A 24,209-nucleotide genomic window follows, 5' to 3' on the forward strand; every position below is an offset into this window, starting at 1 on the left:
GAGAGAGAATTTTGCTCTCATGGAAAATGAAAACAGGTCTATTCAAATGTATTTCAAAGTTTTCATCTTCATTATATGGTAGCTTATTGTTAATCACACAGTCTCAGTCAGACTCCGCGTGGAAAGTTAAGTCTGCTATTTTATGCTATTTTAGCTGTAGGCAACTCACATCGCTTTTGTTAAGTTTCATTTTCTTCACTGGTAAAGTGGGAAAAATAATAGCACTTCCCTCTAAGTTCCTGGGGAGGATTCAATGTGAAAACAGAAGCACTGACCTCAGTAACAGGCACCTAATAAACCCCCAAATCTCAACTTTTACAATTATTCATTTACCTGAGGATCAAAAAGAAAGTAAGGGCGTCCATTCTTCAACTGAAGCGCAAAATACTCTTCCTGGTTGCCAGGTGATGCCGCAAAGACGATCAAACCTTCAGGCACCCTTGTTCGGAAGCTGGCCTTAATGCCTGGTGAGACAAGTGCAATCAGCAAATCATTGCTGGCTTTTGTTGATTCTTTCTGATAAACGCACATTTACTTTCATTATTATTTATGATGCAGAGAGTACAGTCAGGGAGTCATACAGAGCATCGTACGGGGACGGTCTCAGCCATGTGGTTTTAAATATACCCCATTAAGAATGCCACCCTGTACTCGGAAACTCAAGCCTGCCTGCCCACTAATTAATATATAATGACGTTTAAATGTCAGCAAAACTCATCAAAATAGAAAGACACGGTGTCGACCCCAAATTGGATCCTCAGAGTATCAATGTGTAAATACTATCAGAGTCATAAAAATAAATGTTGGGTTTTTTTTTACATTTTAAACAGGGGGCCCTATTTAAAATATTGATGAAGTTTAGAGAATCAGTCCAGTAACAGAAGCTAAAATCTGGAAAGACCTGCTATGAAGTGACCCACAGAGCTCATTCTGTAACCAAAAGGTCACCTACCATCGCTGTCCTAGACACACGATGCTCGTCACTCCTAGAAATGTCTCCAGGCTCAGGAAGCAGAGGCCGTTTGCAATGGTCACACAGATGTCTTCCTGCTATCACGAGGTGGCCCCACCTCCACACTAGCTGGTATTCCATCCCCACACCCCCACCCCACCACGCACATAGTAGAGAAGAGCTCTTTCTGTGTGTAAAGCATTTCACTTAATGTATTAAAACTCACGAAGAACTTTCAGAGGCACGGACTTTGTTCTCAAAGAGTTCCCAGTTTAGTTGGGAAGATCAAAGGTGTGTTCTCTTAACAGACAAATCATACGGTCACAATCAAGAGCTCAAAACATGCATGAGGATCAAATAACAGTTCAAGAGCACAATATTGAATAAGTAGTGAACACTGCTTTGAGTAGTAAATCAATCACTCAGAATCATGGACGTCAGAAGGACAGAAAGCCCCTTTCTGGCTGGGCTAGCAACCAAAGGTGTGGGGATTTAACCTGGTTCCACAGTTGGCAACTCACTCACAAACCATGTCTGATTCACCTTTCCACCCCCAGCGCACTTCTCACATCCTGCTAGGAACCACATGACATAGCTATGGCCTCAGGGAAGAGTTACTTAGCCCTGGTCTGAAGCATATTGACTCACATTCTATAGAAAATTCCAATTGAATAAGCAGAAAGACAGGACTCTTAGTTCTTAAAAAAATATCAGAGATAAAAGATGCTTTATTAGACTAGTATACCAAATTGGTCACAGAGTTATAAACAACTGCTGAAAAACAACACAAATTAAATATGTTAATACACTGTCAAGGTATATTTTGTACAGAGATTAACTGGGGTACGGGAAATGGAGTCTCGATGCATAAGCTCCTAAAATTAAAATGACATTTTTCACATAAAATCAATGGATTCTATTACATAGATATTTTCTTATCCTTGCGCTCATAAAGAAAGCAAAAACCCCTTAGTTTCATGATCAAATATCCCTTCTTCTTCATTCTCACCCAAACCAATTGCTTGGAGATGGATTTCTAGCTGCCTGTATGGCACATCAGGGAACGCAAAAGGTTTCGGACAGAAGCATCTCTAGCTAGATAGCTTCATTTGAATTATGCAAATAAGTCCTAAATTGGAAAAGTTTTTTTTTTCTTTCTTTTTTCTTTTTACTTGACTGCCATTAGGTGGTACTAAAAATGTCTCCATTTATAAAATATTTATGGCTAACCATCCCTATAAATACGTGAATAACAAAATCTTCAATGACTATACTTGGCAAAATAACAATTGAAAACTAATCTGAAAATATTATAAATGGCCTGGAATTAATCCCCAAATGGCTAACTTAACTCTTTCTTGGAATACCAGAGTTTCTTATCTTATTTATTTAAACATATATTATGTCCCAACTTTTTAAAATTGAATTGTTTTTCAGAAGGGGGAAAAAAAAGCAAGAATAAAGAGTTTCAGTACGTAGGAAATTTTGGGAAACTGTAGTTAATCCTAATCTTTATAAAACAAAAAAATGTTCTCTTTCATCTTTTGAAATAATTCTCATTTCTTCCTAGGAACAATTACAGACTGTGGCCATCTGACTGTCACTGTTATATGAAATAATCATGCTTTACCATCTCCAAATGATAAAGCTACAAGGAATCAATACCGCCAGATAATTTTGAAACACAGACATTTCTGGGCTCTTACTTCCTTCACAGAATAGACCTCAGGTTCCTCACCTGTAAATGGAGGTATTGCCTCAGATGATCTCTAAAATCTCTTAGCAGTGTGTGAATATATAGATTTATGAGCTTATTTTCATCTAAAAGCCTTTTCACTTCTGACTTCGTTGCAAGAGGCTTCTCAAAGTGCTTAATTTCCTTTCCATACCTGATATGTAGTCTTGCAACCATTGTAAGGCAAAATATTTCCAGTATTAGAAGGAGATATGGCCTGGCATTTCTAGGAGATACCATCTAGCAATATATGGATTAAAACTGAAATCTTATTCTCATTTTAATTTGTATTTCTAGGATGAATACTGAAGTTGAACTTTTTTAATAATAGTTCTCCATTGGGTATTTCCAAAATTGTTTGCCATTGGTTTTTGTTTGTTTATTTTTTAAGTTGAGTTGTTTGTCTTTATTATTGATTTGCAAGTGTTCTTTCCATATTAGGGGTATTATTTCATTGCCTGCCACATATATTACAGTGATTTACTTCCTTTTTTTTCAGATTAGTTTTTAAATGGTATTTTTATTTAAAAAAAGGGTGTTAATTTTTATGTTTTACAATCTTTTTTTTTTTTTGCATAACAGTATCTCCCTCCTTTTGCTTTTATAACTAGGTTTCCCAACTCAAAATTTGTTACTTATATTTTTCCTGTCCATTTCCTGTATTTGTATATTTAACATTAATTCCATTTGTTATTTATTTCGACATATGAGATACGGTATATTTCAGCTCTTTTCTTTCCCCCTAGACATTTAAACATTTACTAAATACTATATTCCATAAAGCCAGAAGTTAGTATTACTTACTTCTGAATTTCCAAAAGCCCGCACAATGGCCGGCACATAACAGATGTTTAAAAATATTTGCTGAATGAATGTTTAATGATCGCAATCTCCCCTTAGCTTATTAAAGTATATTGTCTTGAATGAGGCTCTGTGCTTCCTATTTTGCTCCGCTGATTTTTTTTGTAGCAGAATGCATTATTATTTCATAATATTTCTAATATCTGACAATTTATCCTTCTCAGTATTTTTTTGTTTTTTTTAACTACCCCTCAATTCATTCACTTTTTATATTAACATTAAAATAATAATAAATTCCTGCTTTTTCTTTTATTTAAGTTGATCCTGCAGGTATCTTTGTAAATTTATATAAAATTTTATATGTTTTATTGCCAGTATGAATAAGATCATTTTAGATTTGTTATTGCTGAGTCATAAAAAAGTGGTTATTTTTAACCATCTTATTGCATCTTATTATTGTAATAGGTTGTGGTGTCCTGTACTTTTTTTTTTAATACACTCATGTGTTCTGGGAAAAACAAATTTTTTTCTACTCACTTCCAATAGCCATACCTCTTATTTCTATCTTAACACATGAGCTAAATCTTCCAGAGTAATATTAAATGACAATGCAGATGATAAGCATTCTTTATTGTTCCCTAATTAAAAAAGAACTGATATAGTTTTTTTTAACCATTAATTAGAATGGTGACTGTTGTTTTGTCCAATTATTATCTACTCTTTTAGGTTACTATGCTTCTAGTTGATTTTCACACACTTTTATTTCTTCTCTTAACATGTTTCTTGAGTTGCTGTTCTGTAGAAGGTAGGCAGAGATCAACATGACTATGCTGCACCTCAAATATTTAGGAAACATTAGGTTGAAGAAGTAGAAAGAATTCCCTGTGGAGGGACCACCAATGCAAACACTTCATTATCAAAATCAATCAACAAGTCAAATATAAAATGCAACCAATGTCATCAAGAAAAAGCTTCGATGGCCTCTTCTTCTGAACAGCTTTAAACTTGATTACAAACACAGAACTATAGGCCTAACTCACAGGAAACTTTGGGTAAAAGTAGATGTATTTACATAGATCTGTCTTGATCTGTATCTATCCATACATCAGTCCATCCATCCACTTCCAGATAACACCCCCAAATTGCTCTTGCACACCAAAATATTTATATAATAATTAACAGAAAGTCAGAATCTCAAAGGACAAGTGTATTATTAGAAAGACATTATTCTTAATCAAAATGCTTCCACCATGTAATAAGTTGTCATTCTTCCTTTTTATGTATATAGTGTTGACTGTATTATATGTATTCAATTTCAATCACCTTAACACCTGTGATATTTCATCTACTACATAAACACACTCTGCTTTGAGCTCATTCTAGAAAACCGTGTGTGTTGGACTGAAATCATGATAGTCTAAAATATGCAACGAATGATAGTTTATGACAACTGAATTGTGAATTGTCATCTACTTATAGTACTTAATTATTTTAAAGAGCAAAAGAGAAAATTCAGCATGTATTCTGGTGTCCTGAAATAGATAATATTTTACCTTAGTATCTTGTAAAGTGGCTAGTATTTCAACAAGAGACTCTAGTAAATGAAGTTTAAGCTCAGGTTAAAGAAACCAGTTATGAAAATACCCTTTAACAAAGTGAGTTTTGAAGAACAACAACTTGGCTGGTTGCCTTCTGCAATTCCCCAACACTGTTCCCCTCCCCCAATTCCCTAATAAAAAGTCTTTTAAAAAAAAAACCAAAAACAACAAAGTGATTTTGTATCATTATTTGCTTTTTGTTTCAATAAATTTGAAAAAATAACTTTTAGATATACTCCTATAGCTATAAAACCTATCAGTTCTATTTTCATGTTTTATACCTCAAAGAAAACCTATGTACACACATATGTACATATATATATACATAGAATATATATATATATATATATATATATATATATAATTCACATATATAGAATTCACAGAGTTGTAAATTTAAATATATACACTTATGTACACATATTTCATGGAATTAAATTTATATTGATTCAAATTGAATAAAAGGGATTTCGAAACTTCAAATATACTAAGTATACAAAGTGTTTTATTTTGTAAAACAAGTATTTTAGAAAAACAATCAAATTCCACTCACTTGCAGCATTCGTACAACTGCTGAGTGACCTTGACCTTGGAATGATTTTAGTTTCTTTCATGTCAAGTCTAATGGCTGACAGTGTTCAATGACCCCAAGCAGCATTAAAGGAATCGGCTTTGGGGGTTAAGACATCTGCTTTGGCGGATCTACACCAAAGCCTCTCCAGGAAAAATCTCAGTGGGTCCCAAGCAATTGGACCAATATGAAAATGTATTTCAGTCTCTTTTGGTACAAACTAGGTTAACAGAAACGGAATACAGTAAAAACAATTTTTCTTGTTGCACTCTCAAATAATGTACTGTTAGCTCAAAATGAGCTTAACTTGTCTCCTTATTCTGACATTTTGGAAATAATGCTATAATCCCTTCATGGCTCTTATATGGAAGAATCCCATCTTTAAGAGTAAGGGAACCCAAGATGAAGGAGCTGGCTACAATTCCATCATTGTGATGAGTGAAAAACAAACAAACAAAAAGCATTCCAAGGGCTTGCCAGCCTCCTGCAGATCAACCCTTAATCACACAGCTAATTTTGAGTGTGCTGGAATCATCACATCATACTGCCTCTCCTATAAATAAGAGAATGGAAAGCATGAGGATGAAAGAGTACAGGTCCATCCAAGCTAATTTAGCCTCATCATGAAACCCGGAGCCAGCTAGTCCATCCCTACCCTACCCCTGTATCCTGCTTGTCAGAAGTAGGGTGAGGGGAAGGCTGCCGGCTGCCAAAATCACATGCCGTCTTTGGTAGTCTTCTACAGATATGGCAACAATGGTTCCTGAACGATCAAGTGGTTTACTACGATGGTATCTGGGGGGCTCTCCAGAGATAAGAGTATTTTACTAAAAGGGAACTGCCTTCTCCTTCCAAGCCAAGGAATATCTAAGCTATAAATGTGATCAGACTGCAACATGTATTATCTCCAAAAATGTGTTTTGAAAATACTAAGATTCCAATAACTGCATGTTGAATGAATAAAAGAGTGAAACCCCACAATCCTTTTATTAGTCCATGTCATTGTATAACGGTTCTTATTGCCACAAAGCGAGTCCTCATGTGTAACTGAGTGAGTACATGTTTGCTGCGACTCAATTCCATTTCATTTAGTTCAGACTATTATGGGAATTGAGAACAACAGATCGGCATGGTAGCAATGCATATATGTGAATTTAGTTATTAATTCATTCCTAATACTTTATCATCATGACACTAAAATATTAGGTAAATTCACTTCGATAAAAATAAGTCAAACTTGTTTTAAAAATCAATCAGAGAAATGTTTGCCTGTGCACAAACGTATTTATGAACAAACTTTTTAATGTTTTAATCAGTTAATGTAATTGCATCTCCTCTCAATTAAACCACTTAAAATATATTAACCTGTGTTGGAGATAATGTGGAGAAGGGAAAAGATTAGGGTGTAGAAAGGAACTGATAGCATCTGCCATGTACTGAAGACAGAATCCAGGATGGACGTAACCCTCTAGCTGCCTAAACAGCAGGCAGCTGCCTAGCCCTCACCCTCATCTCCAACTTACAGCACAGAGCGAGTTCAAATAGTATTTAGAAAACAAAATGATTCCTAAGGCCCTGCATCATTTTGTTAAGACATTTCTTTGTTGGAATGCCAAAGAAAAGGGAATCTGGTGTTTGGCTTAGTGGTTAAAAATAGATGCTAGAGCCAGACTGCCTGGGTTCAAAAACCAGCTCTAAAACTTAATTTATGTGTCACCCTGGACAAATTATTTAGCCTTTCTGGACCTAACTTCCTCATGGATAAGAAGGGACTATGATGGTTTTTTTTCTTTCACAAGGTTCTTGGGAGGATGACATGAGTGAATATGTATCAAATACCTTGAACCACTGGACCCTATATAAGTATTAGCTATTATTATTATTAAAGTTCAGTGATTTTGCTTGCTTTCAGAAGCCCTTGATTTTGTGTTAACAACAGGGGGTTATATTGTAGCTTTATTTTACACATTGCAAAGCATAAAGCTTGTAACTAGGTACCCCTTGAGTACCTGTACAAGTCCAAGAACAGTTGGGGTCTGCTACTCGAGTCATCTCAGGGCTTCTCTGTGAAAACGGAGCCTCCGCACCTGATCTCATCTACCCAACCATGTCCCAATCCAGCTTCTCAGGAGCACACAGTCCTTCCTTCTACAGAACCGCAGTTCTGTGTCAAATTGCAGTAAGTTCTTATTTCAGAAACGCATAATGGGTGTCTGCCACTGACAATGCACTTTGCTGGGGATACCAAGGTAGAAAAGATGTGGCAACGGTCCCCCCAAGAGTTTAGAAGTGACAGTTGTTTCCTGTTCTGATATTTAATCAACATGTTTCTTCCTGGCTTTCCCAAAATCCAGGCCCAAAACCATTCCTGATTTCCCAATTCTGCTGGGATATGCCTTACTAATTATGACACCACCCTTTAATAATGAAGGCACCAACGCATCCTTTCTACCACCCTTTAAGAATCTCAACAGGCTCCTGAATTATATCCACAGACAAAAAAACAAGTTTCTCTACACGTGTTAAAGTCTTGGCAGTGTTCAATTCAGGATACAACAGAAAATGTCTCATTTCTCGAGTTTCCTGGACCAGAGGTTAGAAACACCGTTAACGGTGGCAATAGGATAGGATGTACAAGTCCGCCTAGCTTCATAGAAAAAAAGGACTGGCCACATTATAGAAAGGCTGGTCATTTTAACACAATACAAAAATAAAGAAAAGACTAAAATGTCGGGGGCACATTTATCAGGATGGTCTTACATGAACTATTCAAAACAAAAGCTTCCTTATAAGAAGATCTCCAAAACTCCATCACTAAATCGTCCAGTAATCACTAAATAGTCATTTATTCAGTTTGGTAACAGCCTGATTAATCAGTTCTCCAGTACACTGAAAACCATACAGGTGAAATTAAACATCAGAGGCAAATTATTTTACCAAGGGTGCATTTTCTCTGTTTCTAGACCCTCTCTTTTAAAAATAAGTTAAAAATGAATGTATTTCAGCACAATTTATTTGCTTAGTTTTGTATCAGCTAGCCTAATATAACATTATAGATTTTATATTAAGACCAGTTTTCCTATAAATATGCTGCTTTAAATTTCTACTACAACTGCATTTCACACAGGTCAATTGGGGTGAAAGAAGATAGATTTGAATTAAGTGAAAGTCTACATACAGGATTTAAAAAAAAATTGCAGTAAATTTGGCAAGACACCTTGCTAAAGACAATTGAGCGTGTGTACCACTTTACTGCATTTACAGGGGTTCTTCTCACCACAAACAGACTATCTTTTCAAAGTCTGTTAGCCAATCCATTGATCCCCCAGAGAGAGCCATGCCTGAAGCCACTAGAAGCACCAGCTCTTGGTAGCAGGTAATCCCGACGTGCTTTTTTTCTAGGCTCCAGTTTTGTTCATGCCTGTTGAAATTCTTAGTTTGAAAGGAGCTTCCCCCTACAAAACTGTCATTTCCAAGGGCAGGTACCATAGATGGAATGACTGCACCTCAAGGCTTAGCCAACAAGAACCAGGCACCTCGCATCTTCACTTAATTAGTTATTAAAAAAATAAAACTGTAAACCTTTTCCTAATATAGATGTAGAGTAAGACAAGCCCAAGAAAGCTTATATACACATCTTTCAGTCTTTCAAGGTTGCTTGACCTGAAAATGCAAGAGTTGTTATAGTTATTATAAATGACTCTTGACATTTGACTACAAGATTGAAAAGTAAGTCATTTATAGTTTAGGACAGCTAATAAAGCAAGTTATATTAAATGGGGTGGAGGGAATGAGCTTCAGCATGACTACACAAGAGGGTAAGAACGACAAACAAGACTTTTGCAGTTTTACCTCCCAAGACCTTATTAAACACTCACTACATAACGTGTAATAGATGATAGTGTTGTTGAAATATATGGATTTAGGAGGGTAATATCTTTAAAAGTGTTGAACATTTACTTAAGATGGCAATACAGTGAGAGGAGAGCATAGTATGTACCTTTTATATAATTAAAAACAGATCCCTTAATTATTTGTCAAAGACAATAATGTATACAAGTTTCAAAACAGATGTATAACATATTGGTCAAAGATGGTATAATTTAAAGGGTTTTCACTGTAAGACTAAATGTTATGTTAAAGTTGCTGAAGGACTGACTTGCTTAAACTAAAAGGCTAAATGAACTACCTTTAGTAATGATAAATGTATGAATAAGTGAATAACTAGAAAAGTAGAGAATACAGTAATGCCTTGGTTTACAAGCATAATTCGTCCGGGAAACAAACTACTCGTATTGAAAGACATCGCCTGTTTACCACATTAAAATGTATTAGAAATGTGTGCTTGTCTTGTGGAACACTCGCAAACCATGTTACTCGCAATCCAAGGTTTTACTGTATATCATATGCCCTAAATTTTAGAGCTAAGTGAAAAAAATCACCTAGGTTTAAATGTTTCTGCTTGTTTTTCCCACTATTTTAAAACCACTATATTTGATACCTGTTTTTATGGGGATTTTTTGTTGTTGGTTTTTTTTTTGCCGCCCTGTTATACTCACCACTGGTAAAACAAACAGGACATTTTAGCTTTAATCTTCTTACTACATAACCCAAATAACTTCAGTCATGTTTGCATTAATGCTGCATTAATCATGTTGTTACGTATTAATGAGTTTTCAGGCTATGCTAATTACTGTCATAGATTCTGCAGCAGCCCATTAAATATACAAATTACAGAATTAAAGAGCCAGAGCTCTTCATGATTAATCTCTAAATGGAGAAAAACTAATGATGTCTGTACAAAGTTTCTCTCTACTTTTGGCTGAGTGAACCCAATGAACAATCAATTAGACTATTTGAGGAATAAGGAAACTCACATATTGAACAATTTCATGTAGGTGCTTCATGACAACAGTGGACATTGCGTCAGAGTTCATAAAAATTCCACAACTTTTACTTGCCTACGGCCCGGAATATTGGTTACAACGTTATTCAGTATTGAACATAATTTGGAAGAAGGCAAGATCCTATTGAACCTACTCGAGTGAGGTCTAATGTACCAAAAGGACTCCCTGAAAAAGTATTTCCATCTACACAGAATTGGACCACAAAAAGGACCACAAAGGCAAAAATGAGAAAGAAAATTTAGGGCTGTCACAAGAGCAAGACCATATCGCTGTGTGAACCTCCATGGAGTCTGCATGGTATCGTGCAGTAAAGCCATCCAGCAGCAGATCACATGTGGAAAGAAAGGGGAAACTAATGCAGACATTTCTATGGGGGTGGGTAGGTGGTACGTGAATACCCAGCTACAGGCTCAAGGAAGAAGTACGGTTCCTAATTTAATGCGCAGAGCATAGCAATAAGCTGATAGTCAAAACACGCCAGGGACACAGCAGGCTAAATAAAGAGGAGAACAAGAGAGGGCTAGAACAGAGGGATGTGGACAGACAAGCACAACCATCACCGTGCACGAGTAGGTGAGACTTGGAAGGCCAGACAAGTGAGTACAATCTGACACAAGGGCTGCGTGTAGTAGGAATCTAGATTCCAGAGGAGACTACAGACGTAGACTTTCGTCAAGATCGCTTCCAAAATCATAGAGGGAGTCCAGTACCAGCAGCGAGAAAGAAAATGGGAGGTGTGGGTGTGGGTCTTGGGAAGATGTGAGGAAGCCCTTAGCCAAAATCGTGCAAAGCCAAGGCCAGGCTCTTCAGCAGGATTGACTTCCCGAGAGTCTAAATCTTCCAGGTGAATCGAGCACTGGCCCCAAAGAACGGGGCAGGATGAGCCTAGAGGTCAAGGTGAAACGCTACAGCCTTGGCAAGGGGGCGTCCACAGGGCACAGGAATCGGAGCATGTTCCAGCCTCTGGTTATGCAGCTAAACTGTGGGAAACTGCTTTCTATCAAGTTCAGATGTGCTAATATCGCATGTCGCAATAAACTGGGGTGTGAAATGGGCCAGGCATTTAGTTTTATTTGATGGAGTGAAATGATGGACGCCAGAGAGAGAAAAGCAAAAGGAAACGAACTCCCACTTACGGAACCCTCACGGGAGACACACACTGAGCTGAGTGCTCTATAAATGTTATTTTATTTGTTTCTTACATTTCATTTATCCCCATTCCACAGATGAGAAAATGGAGGCCCAGAGAAAATTATCCAGCACTAGAGAAGGTGCACTTAACAAAAAAGAATGTTAAAACACACACACACACACACACACACACACACACACACACACATTTCTTCTTCTTGATCAACAGCACAGGGAAATACGTTCCTTGAGGGAAGTACAGAATGGTATAAATAGAGCAGGTAAAGAGTAAGCTCTTGTGTATATGTATTAAGTCCCATAAAGCAGAACTAACCACTTGACGGGGGAGTGCATTTGCTGAACATATTCATCAGCCAGCTGATGGACTCTGTGTATGACACATGCTCAGGTACACCAATAGGCCTCTGTCTCTCAAGCATCTCCAAGAGCTGTTGCAGTCCTTATGTCTGTAGGAGGTGTGCAATGTTAGCCCTTTAAAGGGCCAACTGTGTCTTTATTGAGGTGCTCTCATTGTTTCTGCCTTCAAAGATGTATGTCTCATCTGCTTTTCTTTTGTTTTCCCATTATTGGAAGTCTTTGAAACAGTTACCATGCTTCCCAAGACATTTGTTTTTAGATCAGTTGCCACATTGCTGTGTACACAATGGAAATTCAATGAAAATGACTTTACGAACCCAAATGCAAAATTATTAGAGAAAGATCAAGATTCAAACCCAGGGACGTATGTATTGCTTATATACACACACGGAAAGATAAGAGCGAGGGCTTGGGTAAACTAAGGGTAAGTTAAACAGCTGAAAAAGATTGTTGTTTTGTTTCGTTTTCCCTGCTGTAAGGGCATGACCTGTACAGAACAGAAACTGGCCAGCTATCCTTTCCTTCCAGGGAGGCGGTACTGTGACCCCACAGTCCCTTACTCAGCTCCTTCGGTGAGGACTCCACGGCTGTAAGCCAGGCTTCTCCAGGTTCTACTATGACCTTCTCAATATTCCAGATTTCCTTCCCTACACAAAGGTAAGGCATCATCAGAGATGTCTGGAGGACCTTTTACGCTGGATTGATGTTCGGGGTGGTGATTTCAATAGAAACCTTTTGTCTCTGTAGCAGCAATTGTATAAATACAATGTTGCCCAGGCAGAAAGCAATTAAATTGATAGAGGAAAGAAACATGACTTGAAGTGGATAAAATACAAATACATCAAAATTAAAGTCAGTGTAATGAGCTGAAACACTGCAAATTTAGACAACAGCACATTAGCCGGAGCACAGAAACCCCTCTCAGGCGGTATCAAAGCTGACAGCAGACACAGTGACTTGGCACTCCCGCAGCCAGCAAGGGGGCATATTGACTGGGTACTGCATAGACTGAACAGGAGGACAACTTAAAGAAAAAAAGTTAATGCACAGTCCGAAGAATCATAGTCCAAACTAGAAATATAGCAAAAAGAAGAAGTGGGGGCGACGACTCGAGAGAGAAATACAAGACCAAGCAAAAGCTCAGCAAAAACAATAGAGCAATCCAAGTCAGAGCCTCGGCAAGTCGTGGCAGAAACAGAAGACCAAGTCAGTAAGAACACACTCAACGCAACTCCAAGTTTGAAACCAGAACAACAAGCTCAGCAACAAATCTGCCAAATGCTAATGATACAAACAAGGAGACAATAACTGAAAGCAGGAAACAGGCCGTGCCTCAGCCAGTAATGCGCGCAGTGCCACTTCCCTCACTACTGGTGACATGGTGACCTTCTCTGAGGAGACACACCAAAAACTCGGTTTAATTGAGGGTTACCAGTGTAGGAACGGGTTTTTCTTGTCTCTACGGAGAGGCTGTGGAGAGTAACACCTCGTTTATCTGGCGTCATCAGGCTGTAAGGCTTTCTGCTCACCAAGCAGGAGTTCACTCTTTTAAACACAAAATTGGTTTAACTCTTCTAAGAGGAAATTCACAAAAAGTATCACGCATTTCCGGTTACTACAGTATGATAAATATGCTTCAATCTTGGTGATTAAACATGCTCACATAGGACCAACAGTTTTTATGCTGTCTTGAATGAGAATGGTGCCTTCAAATCTTGAGTCTTCATATCAAAATGCCTCTAGACATGTAAGGACTAAACAGGATATCTATATTTTTCAGGGATTTCTGTCTCTTCCTTGTTATCACTGAATCGGGGTTTTTTTATTATTATTTTGTTTTAATTCAAGTTTATTGGGGCAACAATGGTTAGTGAGTTACATAGGCTTCAGGTGTACAATTCTGTAATCCATCATCTGTATATCACATTGTGTGCTCACCACCCAGGGTCAGTTCTCTTTCCATCACCATATATGCGATCCCCTTTACCCTCATCTACCACCCCCAAAGAACAAAAAAAACCCCAAAACCAAACTCAAAAATTCTGTTAGGCAGAAAGATCATTAAATGTCATCTTGTCCTCAAGTATTAATATGTGGGGTCCTTCTGTCATCGAAGTCCCACTTAGTTCCCCTTTCCCTACCGCTGGATGCTATGAGCTTCCAGTATGCCACGTTCTGGAAATAAAATGTAAGAATTCCTCTACAGCAAGAGGAAACACAATACACACAGAGAGAAAACCAAGGGAGAGCCAAATTAATGAGGACCACCACACTGGGTAGTGTGTGCGTTTCAGTAGGTGAACTGTAAATATCCAATTTGATTACACAATGGCCTTTTGGCCCAAGAGCATGCCCTTCGACCATATTCCAAATAGTCTAAGTTGCAGTAAAAGTAGGCCCTGGATAAACACACTGTTAATTCATCAGTTAGTTTTATGAATGGTTTGACCTTTTGAGTCCTGTACCCAGGGGACATCAAAGTTCAAGACAAAAGTGACATGGTAGAACAATCACCAGGCAGGAAGTTGTAACTTTCAACAGAGATTCTGGCCCTGAGGTAAGGAAATCGAATTTGGGTAATTATGATTTACAGGATTTCCAAGTTATTCAGCTCCTGATGCAAATTTCTTGGCCTCCATCTCCCTATCTGGGGAAAGAGGGGTGGGACTAGTTGATCTCTTCCAGGAGGACTTAATTCAATTAGCTGTTTGGCATCCTATAAACAGCATCTGAAAACGGCTTCGGTGTTTCATCACTACAAGACAGCTGCCAATTGAACTGATTCAAACAGCAAATGATGTGTGTGGTTAATTTTTGCAACTCTTGAAATTCACATTTAAAAAATCTGCTTGGATGTCAAATTCGAAATACAATGTAAAGATTAAAAAAAACAAAAACAAAAACAAAAAGATAAACAACAATATGCATCTAATCTTTAGAAAGGTTCTTCTGATAGCCCTGCTGACTGCCTAGAGATGGATGCATGCACGGATGAGCAAACCTATGTGCAGGTGAAACAATGGAGAAGGTCTTCTCCCCCGATTAATAGTTGGTGGGCTGTTGCTATGTGTCAGACATTATTAAGCACATGTATTCAATCAGTAATCCTCATAAATATTTTATCCCCATTTTATGTAAAAGGAAACTAAGGCCAAGAGAGATTACGTCTAACTGAAATAGAAGTCACTGTTTTGCCTACACAAAAACATGGTTCCCTATTTCTGAAAAAAATACCGCCATGTAATATTAATACTGGATTTGATCCATGATGATACCAAGTTTAATTAAACGATTTTACTTAAAGTTGAGACTTTCACCCCAGGCAGTATTTTGTCTAATCTGTGGGGATAATTATTCTGTAAGAAACTGTTGTTTGTGTTATAATGATCCAAAGGCATATATAGTAAATGTAATCCATGGTAACGTGATTGGCTGAAATAAGCTGATTCTATAATACGTTTGAAAAATGTGATGTCAACAACTGATAGTTCTTACCATATCTACGCTTACAAATAGCTCTGCAGAAAGTTCAGTGCAATGGTTTTCAGATGTAACTATTTCAGCTATGAATATACGTCCCCATACCAGCAGTTTACATTATGGAATATTTAAAATGCTTGGGTCTCCTGACAGTTCAAACAGTTACTGTGAGCATCCTTCGAGAGGCACTGGAGGTGACAGCATTGCACCAACAGTAGATATCAAAGTAATACATGAGTGGGGATGAGGGAAAGGAAACTGTAGGCTATGGCTGAGCTCTTGTAAAGGCAACGGAGTTAAAGTCTCTTTTCCTAACACTGGCCAAACTCTTGAAGTCTTTACAGGATGACTGAGATGCAGACAATAGCGTTTCCTTTCAAAGGAGTGAGTAGGGAGTGGAGTACAGTCTACTCAGCGCCCACACAGTCTACTCAGCGCCCCGCGAGAATACACCGCCTGTGATTGAGTTTGCAAGGAAAGGCGGCACAATGCCGAATCCTCTGCCTGTACCCACTGAGACGTCAATTATTAGATCCACTTCATCAGGCCTGGCCAGTGCTGGCAATGTTTTCCCTTCTTTATCTGATTTGTTTCATGAGAAAGCACTAGGGACCATGTTACCTCCTGCTGGCGTCTACACAGAGACGTTCTGATGTCCATCTGTGCTGCACGCCGCTGACAAAATAACAAAGGTGATCCTGGAAAACTACCCAAATGATAGATCATTTCACCATGTAAAACTAACAGAGGGAATCCACACCAAGAATCGACGAACCTAACCATCAACAAGTGAAGAGGATCAAACAATTCACATTAAATGCTGTGAATGACAACCATAGCAAAGCTGTCAATGACCCTGCATTCTCTTATGAATTTTGCTTTCATGTGTAGGATGGTTTCTGTGTCTTTCCTTGGAGCCATCACAGAGCATCAGCATGGCAGAAGACTGACTGGAAGCTAATTGCCAACCAGGTTTGCTATCTATATTCTAAGAAAAAGATGCTGAAACAGGAGTCAGAGTATTTTTAAACTTTCTGTAGTTGTCAATGCGGAAGATGCAACTCAATGTGAATAACCTCAGGGACTTGGGAAACTTTTGAGAACTTCACCGAAACCCAGAAATGAGATGGGACGTTTCATGGTGAGAACTCTAGGGCCAGGAATTTGAATAGTGCACTGAACAGAGTCTGATGAGCTGACTCCCATGAGGAGAATGGGGATAGATTTTATTAGGATGAAGATTGGTGCTTAGCAACGCCAAGATTTTTTTTTTTTTACAATTTTATCCTTCACTAGTTTTGATGAGATAATATTATATAGTTAAAATTTGACTGAATATCTATAAATGCCCACCATTACATCAGGTCCTTTTTCATCTAATTTATTTCATCCTATAAATAATCACGTGACTGAGAAGTCATTTTCCCTACTTTAAATATTAAGACATTGAGGCTTCAGGCATTTAATTCTAAAGATATAAAGGAAAGATTTGAATCCACGTCTTTTCACTCATGTCCAGAGATCTTGATTTTTTTTTTCTGTAAGACAATTTGCCTATTTAAAAAGTTAATGCTTAGAGCTATTTTGAGATTACACTTCAAAAATTGCAATGATTTTCATACCACTCCCCTGAGCAAACCCTAACTAGGTCTCATCTGAAACCAAATTAGATGAACCCCTCTTTCTATCCTCCCCAAACTTCCAAACTATAACTTTCCCAGAATCATCTACTAACTGCCAACAAAATGGTCAAAACAAACAGTGAAGGACCAGTGCTTTGTCCAAACTGATCTGTTGGCGATTTCCCAAACTTGCCCTTGAATATCTCATCTTGATGCCTGGATCTATGATTGTCCCTCTCTCTAGATAGAATATCATGCTTAATCCATGTGCATCTTTGAACAGTTACCTGTTCTTCACAGATTCCTCATTGCTACCTTCTTTCTGAAGCCCCTTTAGATAATTCTAATTGGATGTAATATTAATGATAATAAACATCAATGTTTGTTATTACATGCCAGGTACTCTTAGGTGTGCATTAATGCCTTTAATTGTCACAGTAGCTCTATCAGATAGGCATGGTGACTTCCCATCGTGACCAGCATTTTACACACTGTGGGACTGAAGCCAGAAAGGTTAAGAGAGCTACCAGAGGTCACAGACCAAGTGAGTTGCACAGATGGGGTTTCAGGCCAGGAATGTGGACTAGGTGCTCTAGAATCCAGGTCGGAAACTACTACCTCCTGTTTCTCTGCCTGTGACGTGGCCCCTCTTATTCTGCATTTATATGTTACTTTCATCTCTTCTCCTAAATTCAAGAGAAGAGGTATTATCTTACTTGCCTTTCTATCCCCTTGACCTGGGAAAACTGCCCTTTCAAATAAATTTTAGTTTTCAATCTCATACTCAGGACATTTTGCTTTCTAACAAAGATCCATCCAGTTGCTTTTTCACATCACTAACTCCTTTGTTTGGAGTCAGAAGAAAAAAAAAGAAAAGGATAGAAATATGTTATACATGTGTTGTGTCTATCTTACAAATACTGATGGCCTCTATAGCACTGGCAAATTCTCCATAGCTTTTTTGTGAAACTGGGTTGCTTTGGAAGATGAGGGTCATAGCTCCTGCAGAGTGAGCCCTACTCAAACTATCCCTGATACAACGCTCATTTACAACCTGGCTTTGTTTGGCCTCTACCCTTTTACTTTTCTCAGTCTCCACCATTGGCTATCAAGGTAACTAGATTCACTTGTTTTGCTAGAGCTGAAAGGTTGATGATAGCCACTACCTAGTTAATTACTTCTGTTCTGGTTGAAGAAAGTGCAGCAGAGAAATGTCCTATATATAATTGGTTGTCGGTGGCCTTGGTACAACCCTATCCTGTACACTCTGCCCTCTGCTCGCCTGGGAACGTCCATGGTGGTACTCTGCTTGGAACTTCCTTAGGGATGGATGGCACTTTAGACCATATTTTCCTCTCCCCACAGTGAAAGCCTGCTCTCAACTGCTTATAATCCAGAAAGAACAGAAAGCCTAATCCATGTTAAAATGTTAAAGACTGATAAAAGCTTAATGGGTTTTCTCTCCCAGTGGGCCAAGAACTCAATTTTAATAGAGAAAAAAAATCCTATCTTCATTTTCAAATTCCGAAAATATCGATCTGTGGAACCCTGTTAAGTGTGATGCTTAAATAAGAGCAACAGTGAGAGGAAGGGGGAGAAAACTAAGAGGTCCAAGGGCAACGACGTTTAGAAAATTCCTGTCCTTCAAAATTCACAATGAATATTTAGTTTCATAGTAAATATCCTAAGAAATCATGCAACATCAACAAAATGACAATAACAAAAATCTGACTAACTTGATTTGACACAATGTTTTTTAATTTTAGTCCAACTTATGAAATGTATTTTGCACTCTGACCCCTGTTCCATGAAGGAGCGGTTTGGGAAAGACCAAGTATGCCACCGGGGAAACGTGTGTCAAGAGAATCAGCTGTTACCCACTCAACTCACACCCAACTGGGAAGGCGCGGAGTCTGTCCACGAATCGGGCCCGGTGGACTCCGGGAGCTCACACACACACACACAAGACAGGGCAAGTCAGCAGAGACGGGGCTTGTGATGGGGCTCAGGTGGAGGAGCTGTCTTAAGCACGAGTGTTTCAAGGCTCAGGAAACCAGGCTATGAGTTGGGCGGTTCCTTCATTGGGACTGTTGACGGGTGATCACTTCCCCCAGCTGAGGAGTCAGAAGCTGAGGGAGGAGAATGGCCTGGGCTCAGGTACGGGAATACAGGGCAATATTCACTCCTATTTAATGCCCCAGAAAGACACTATGCCATTAGCTTAAAAGGGAATTCAGTTAGCATATAGGTCTTTTTTTCTTTTTTCTTTTTACATCTTATAGAAAATAAAAAGCTATTCCTTTCAGGGCTTTATGTTGATTTTCATATTATTTCCTAAAATATGAATGATTACCATGTATATGTCTGACTAATTCTGAATGATGAAAATCAGGAAATCTCTTTTCCCTTTATAGTAAACTCACGGATAGCTTAATTCCTTTTTTTTAAAATCTCTTTCACAGAATTGTGGATTTATGGAACACTGGATATTATGATTGATTACCATATCTGAGTTATAATGAATCAGATGATTTGATCTATCATGTCGCTTATGGGCTATCTGCTCTTCTGTCTTTCGCTTGAACATAATAAGGAGTTGTTCTGATTTGGAAATACTGAGAGCGCTAAATAATTCACAACAAAACTGTTCTCCATGCTTGGTCAAAACAACTCTTTTGAGTCTCAAATGATAATACCTAAGATACAGAGATGTTAATTTCCAAACCAAAGCAAAATATGCAGAACTTAAAAGTTCTGAAAATGCCTCCTACATATTTCTCTTCTTTATTAAAAGACAAATGAAGGAAAATTGCATATACAGTTGGACGTAAGAGTGATTTCACATGCAAAAACCTTTAAAAATATATTCCAGTGGACACTGCCAAAACGAAGGAGGTGATGAGAGACAAATTTAGGAAAACAGTATCAGTTACTTTCCACGGGAGGACAGCAGTGTCCCGGGGGTCAGAACAGGGAAAGGAAAGCTCATGGTAAAGGAATGAAGTCATCTGTATTAGTTTCATAAAAGGATTTTATGGCGACTAGTATTTCTGGATTCTAGATATAGTGCATTTGGGTTCATATGAAACCAGTTTAGCCAAATCAATTTAAAGTCTATCTTTGAAGAAGAAAGAAAAAAAAAAGAACTTGATAAAAATTGTCCACCTAATGGGAAGCTTTTCATGCTGTACCTCCTTTTGTCATAGCTGAATGCAATTCAGTGCCAGTATCTGTGGCTGAAAGAAGACATTTCGTTCACAGAATGGATCCCACTGCCTTCAGAAATAGCCCAACATGTTCCCAAATCACTGCTTGGGTCCCTTGCAATTAAACAGACGCTGTCTGTAGGAAACTGTTAAAACAGGGGCATGAAGACTGGATGTCAAGTGCAGTGCTAAGTGAGGTGGTGTGAGGTGGTGATCAGGCGGTGATCAGGCGGTGATCAGAGCCTAGTCCCCCCCCCACACAGCCTTACATGACTTAGTTTCCTGCTGTTCTCTGACCAGCAAGAGCTGCATTCTCAAACCAATAGGTCACAGCTACCCTCTAGCCATGAGGGTAGCTTTAGCTGATTCAAAGAAAGAGATAAAGAACTGAGCAGGTGGAAATAGTAGTTGTAAACCATCGCTATAAATATATAACAAATACAATATATAACAAAAGCAGTTTATCATGACTAGATGCCTTGGAGCCTGAGATACAGAAATTTAAATATCACCTCTAAGCTATACAACCTGTGTGACTTTTGACAAGTTACTTATCTTCTCTGAACCTGTTTTATGCATTTGAAGAGAGGATTAAATGAAAAAGTGCAAGTGAACAAGTTAGCATATTGTCGAGAGGGGAAGTAAGCTCTCATGTTTAGTGTAAGACTGTGATGATCAAGAAACCGTAGCCTATGTCCAGTGTCTTGCTTCCATGTGAACTCAACCCCTTTCTCTCCACACACATTCAGTTTCACCCTTACTGAGATTTCTGATCTCAATTACAATGAAGTCTTGCTGACAACACAGTCACCCATTGTCATCGTCAACAAAACATCACAGATGGTAGAGCTAAATGGGTAGTTACTATAATCCTCACATTGTACAGTTAGGAAAATGAACCCAATGTGACAAAGACGATTGTCCAGGAATGACTCTTCTCCACTAGGTTTGTACACGTATTAAAACAACGGCACAAGGTTGGCACATATCCAGTGGGGTATTCATTGATCTTTTAGGAACATTAAATTATATGTGCACCTCAGTATGCTAAGCTTTATCAATGTAGGTGCAGTGAATAGCAGAAAAAATAAAACAAATGATTAGAATTATCGCTTGTTGGGATTCAGCATTAATAGTCTGAAGTTTATCTTTTGTACTGAACAATGAATTTCTGTCAAAGCTACTATTAATGGTTTGCCTTTAGTATATTCGTGAAAAAACTATACATGAAGTCCAACATTTTATATATTTTATGTGATTAGGTGATTGTATTCAAATAGCTGTGAAGACAATTTGTATCTTTGGTTAATATCAAACTACGTTCTTGCGTATTAAATAATACAATCATAAAGTCACATAGAAGAATGTTGAACAATAGCTCCAGTTGGTGAATTGTGGTTGTTACTGTAAATGTATAAACACCAGCAGGAGTTGATAATGACACCAGCACCTCCGTACTACTAATGGCTGAACCCAAGCATTCTGAGGGAATCTTAAAACAAGAGTTCAACAGTATCTCTACAAATATGAGATACCTTATGCTAAAATGATTGTTCAATTAATTATGTCATATTTTTCAGGATGAACTTCAAGTAGAAACACACATCATTTCTGATTAAATAATAGTTACCAGAACTTTGATATTCTATCTAGTTGCTTGAGTTACCATACCATGGTACTCTATGTTTGCAAATCCATAATTTTCTATTAAATAAATGTGAGACATTGGAGGGAGGGCTGTTTTCTCTCCTTTAGTTACCTCTTCCAGCAACAAATCAACTGTTTACCTTCTCGTCACTTATGCATAATGATGGTTATGGGTTGAACTGCATCCCAACCCCCTCGCCAAATTCATAGTTGAAGTCTTACCCCCAGTACCTAAGAATATGGCCTTACTTGGAAATAAGTTCTGTACAGATGTAAATAGTTAAGATAAGCATATATTAAAGTGAGCTGGATCCCTACTCCAATATGACTGATGTTCATATAAAAAGAATGTCCTGTGATAAGATAAACATGCATACAAGGAGAATGTCACATGAAGATGAAGACAAAGATCAGGGGATGCATCAGAAACCAGGGAAAGCCAGAAATTGCCAGTAAACACCAAAAGCTGAGGCAGAGGCCTGGGACAGATCCTCCCTCAAAGCTCTCGGAAGAAACCAACTATTCCAACATCTTGACCTTAGACGTCTAACCTCCAGAACTGGGAGACATTAAATTTCTGTTGTTCAAGCCACTCATTTTGTGGCAGCCCTAGCAAACAATTACCTTAGTAACTATAAGAATAAATACTAAGGTGTATCAAATATTGCCATGAGTGCCATAAGATTTAAGAATATGTTTTGCATAATACTCTTAAATTTAGAATGTTAAAAATTGAGATAAATGTATGTCATATTATGTGATATATATCACATACTTTATGACATGCATATATAACATGAAGATTAAAAATCAAAGTATTATTGAATGCAGACTCATGTCAGAGAGAAATTATCATATAACTTATACTGATTAGGACTCACGTATCTATAGGATGAACGACCCCATTTGGAAGCAAGCAGAAACTAAACTTGAGAATTAGAATGCATAAAGACATCAGAACCCACAACTGCGACTTTTTAAAACTGCTGAAACTTACAGAACTTGTTGGTGTGCAAAATGTGTTTCTTTGAACTGGGAAATCATGCTCATTTGGAAACGTGAGACCATCAGACTACTAATCCAAATTTAAATAATGTGTGATTATTTTGCCCTATTCATTTTACTGCCAGAGTTTCATTCAGGATAAGGAATGAGATGTTTATAAAAATCAAATGGCAATTGGTTTATTAGAGCAATCTACTCATCAAGCTAAGTTCTCACATGTGGACGAATTTTGCTAATATGTTTAGTTTACATCAATTAAGGATAACATCTTACAGATTTAAAAAGGAAAAAGTTGAATGCTTTCATATAATGGGGGAGCTAAATCCAGTAACAAAACATGGATGAAAACTTTACAGATTTATTCTAGCTTCATGTACATAATTCCCCCAAAAAATGTATTTGGGAGATACAGAAAAAAAAAAAAGGTGATTGTATCAGAAACAGATTGTTATATGCAAACCATATGTAAAAATTAATTTCATTTTGTTCCCAGATTGTAAATGTTTTGAAAGGCAATAGGATAATTACTAATCTTTGTATCCTGATGTTTAAGATAATGACTAGAACAGAGAAGACCTCTTAACAGACAGTTGTTCAAGTCAGCCCATCAACACTGCCCTGCTTAAAACTGCAACGTTCAATTCAATAAAGGCAACGAATTTTAAAAAGTTTTGGCTCAGCATGCTCAAAACCTTGCAAAAGTAAAACAAAAACCCGTTATCTTTGTCTGAGAACCATGGTTATGTAGCCAGTGCAGCCAGGGCTCCATGGTATCCCTTTTTCATGGGTGATGAGCTTCAATTAATTCCATCATGCACTTCCCTGAGGCCACAGAAGGTCTACCATGTTTTTTTCTGCCTTTTATTTTTCCTGGCATTTTCTAGCATACCAAGCCCTCTCTTTTGGCCCATCCTTGCTTTTTATTGACCTTTTTATTGACTTGTACCTGATCACTTGATGGACTTCTAATTTTTATTTGACTCTGTTCTAGCGATAACATGTCGATGTCATGTTACCTATTTTCTCCCTGCTTCTGACTCAGGACCCAACACCTTGTCTGATGGAAGGAATAAGGAAGGGGTCTGGCATCCGCGCAGTCATCCGTCCAGAAAGATTTCAGGAAGAGAAGCAAGGCTGGAATGGCCAAAGGGTAAAAGAGACAGGGAACCAAAACAG

General features: G+C 37.9%; 1 protein-coding gene across 1 annotated transcript in view; it reads right to left on the bottom strand.

Moving 5' to 3' along the window:
- The window catches only part of USH2A (usherin), a 465,799-nt gene that overhangs the window by 246,717 nt on the left and 194,873 nt on the right, over positions 1-24,209 (bottom strand). The window contains exon 20 of the mRNA XM_019631633.1: positions 334-464. Coding sequence (XP_019487178.1) covers positions 334-464 — 131 coding nt within the window. The remainder of the gene's footprint in view (positions 1-333; positions 465-24,209) is intronic.

The sequence above is a fragment of the Hipposideros armiger genome, unplaced genomic scaffold, assembly GCF_001890085.2.
Source record: "Hipposideros armiger isolate ML-2016 unplaced genomic scaffold, ASM189008v1 scaffold_1023, whole genome shotgun sequence".
In the NCBI taxonomy this organism is placed as follows: domain Eukaryota; kingdom Metazoa; phylum Chordata; class Mammalia; order Chiroptera; family Hipposideridae; genus Hipposideros; species Hipposideros armiger.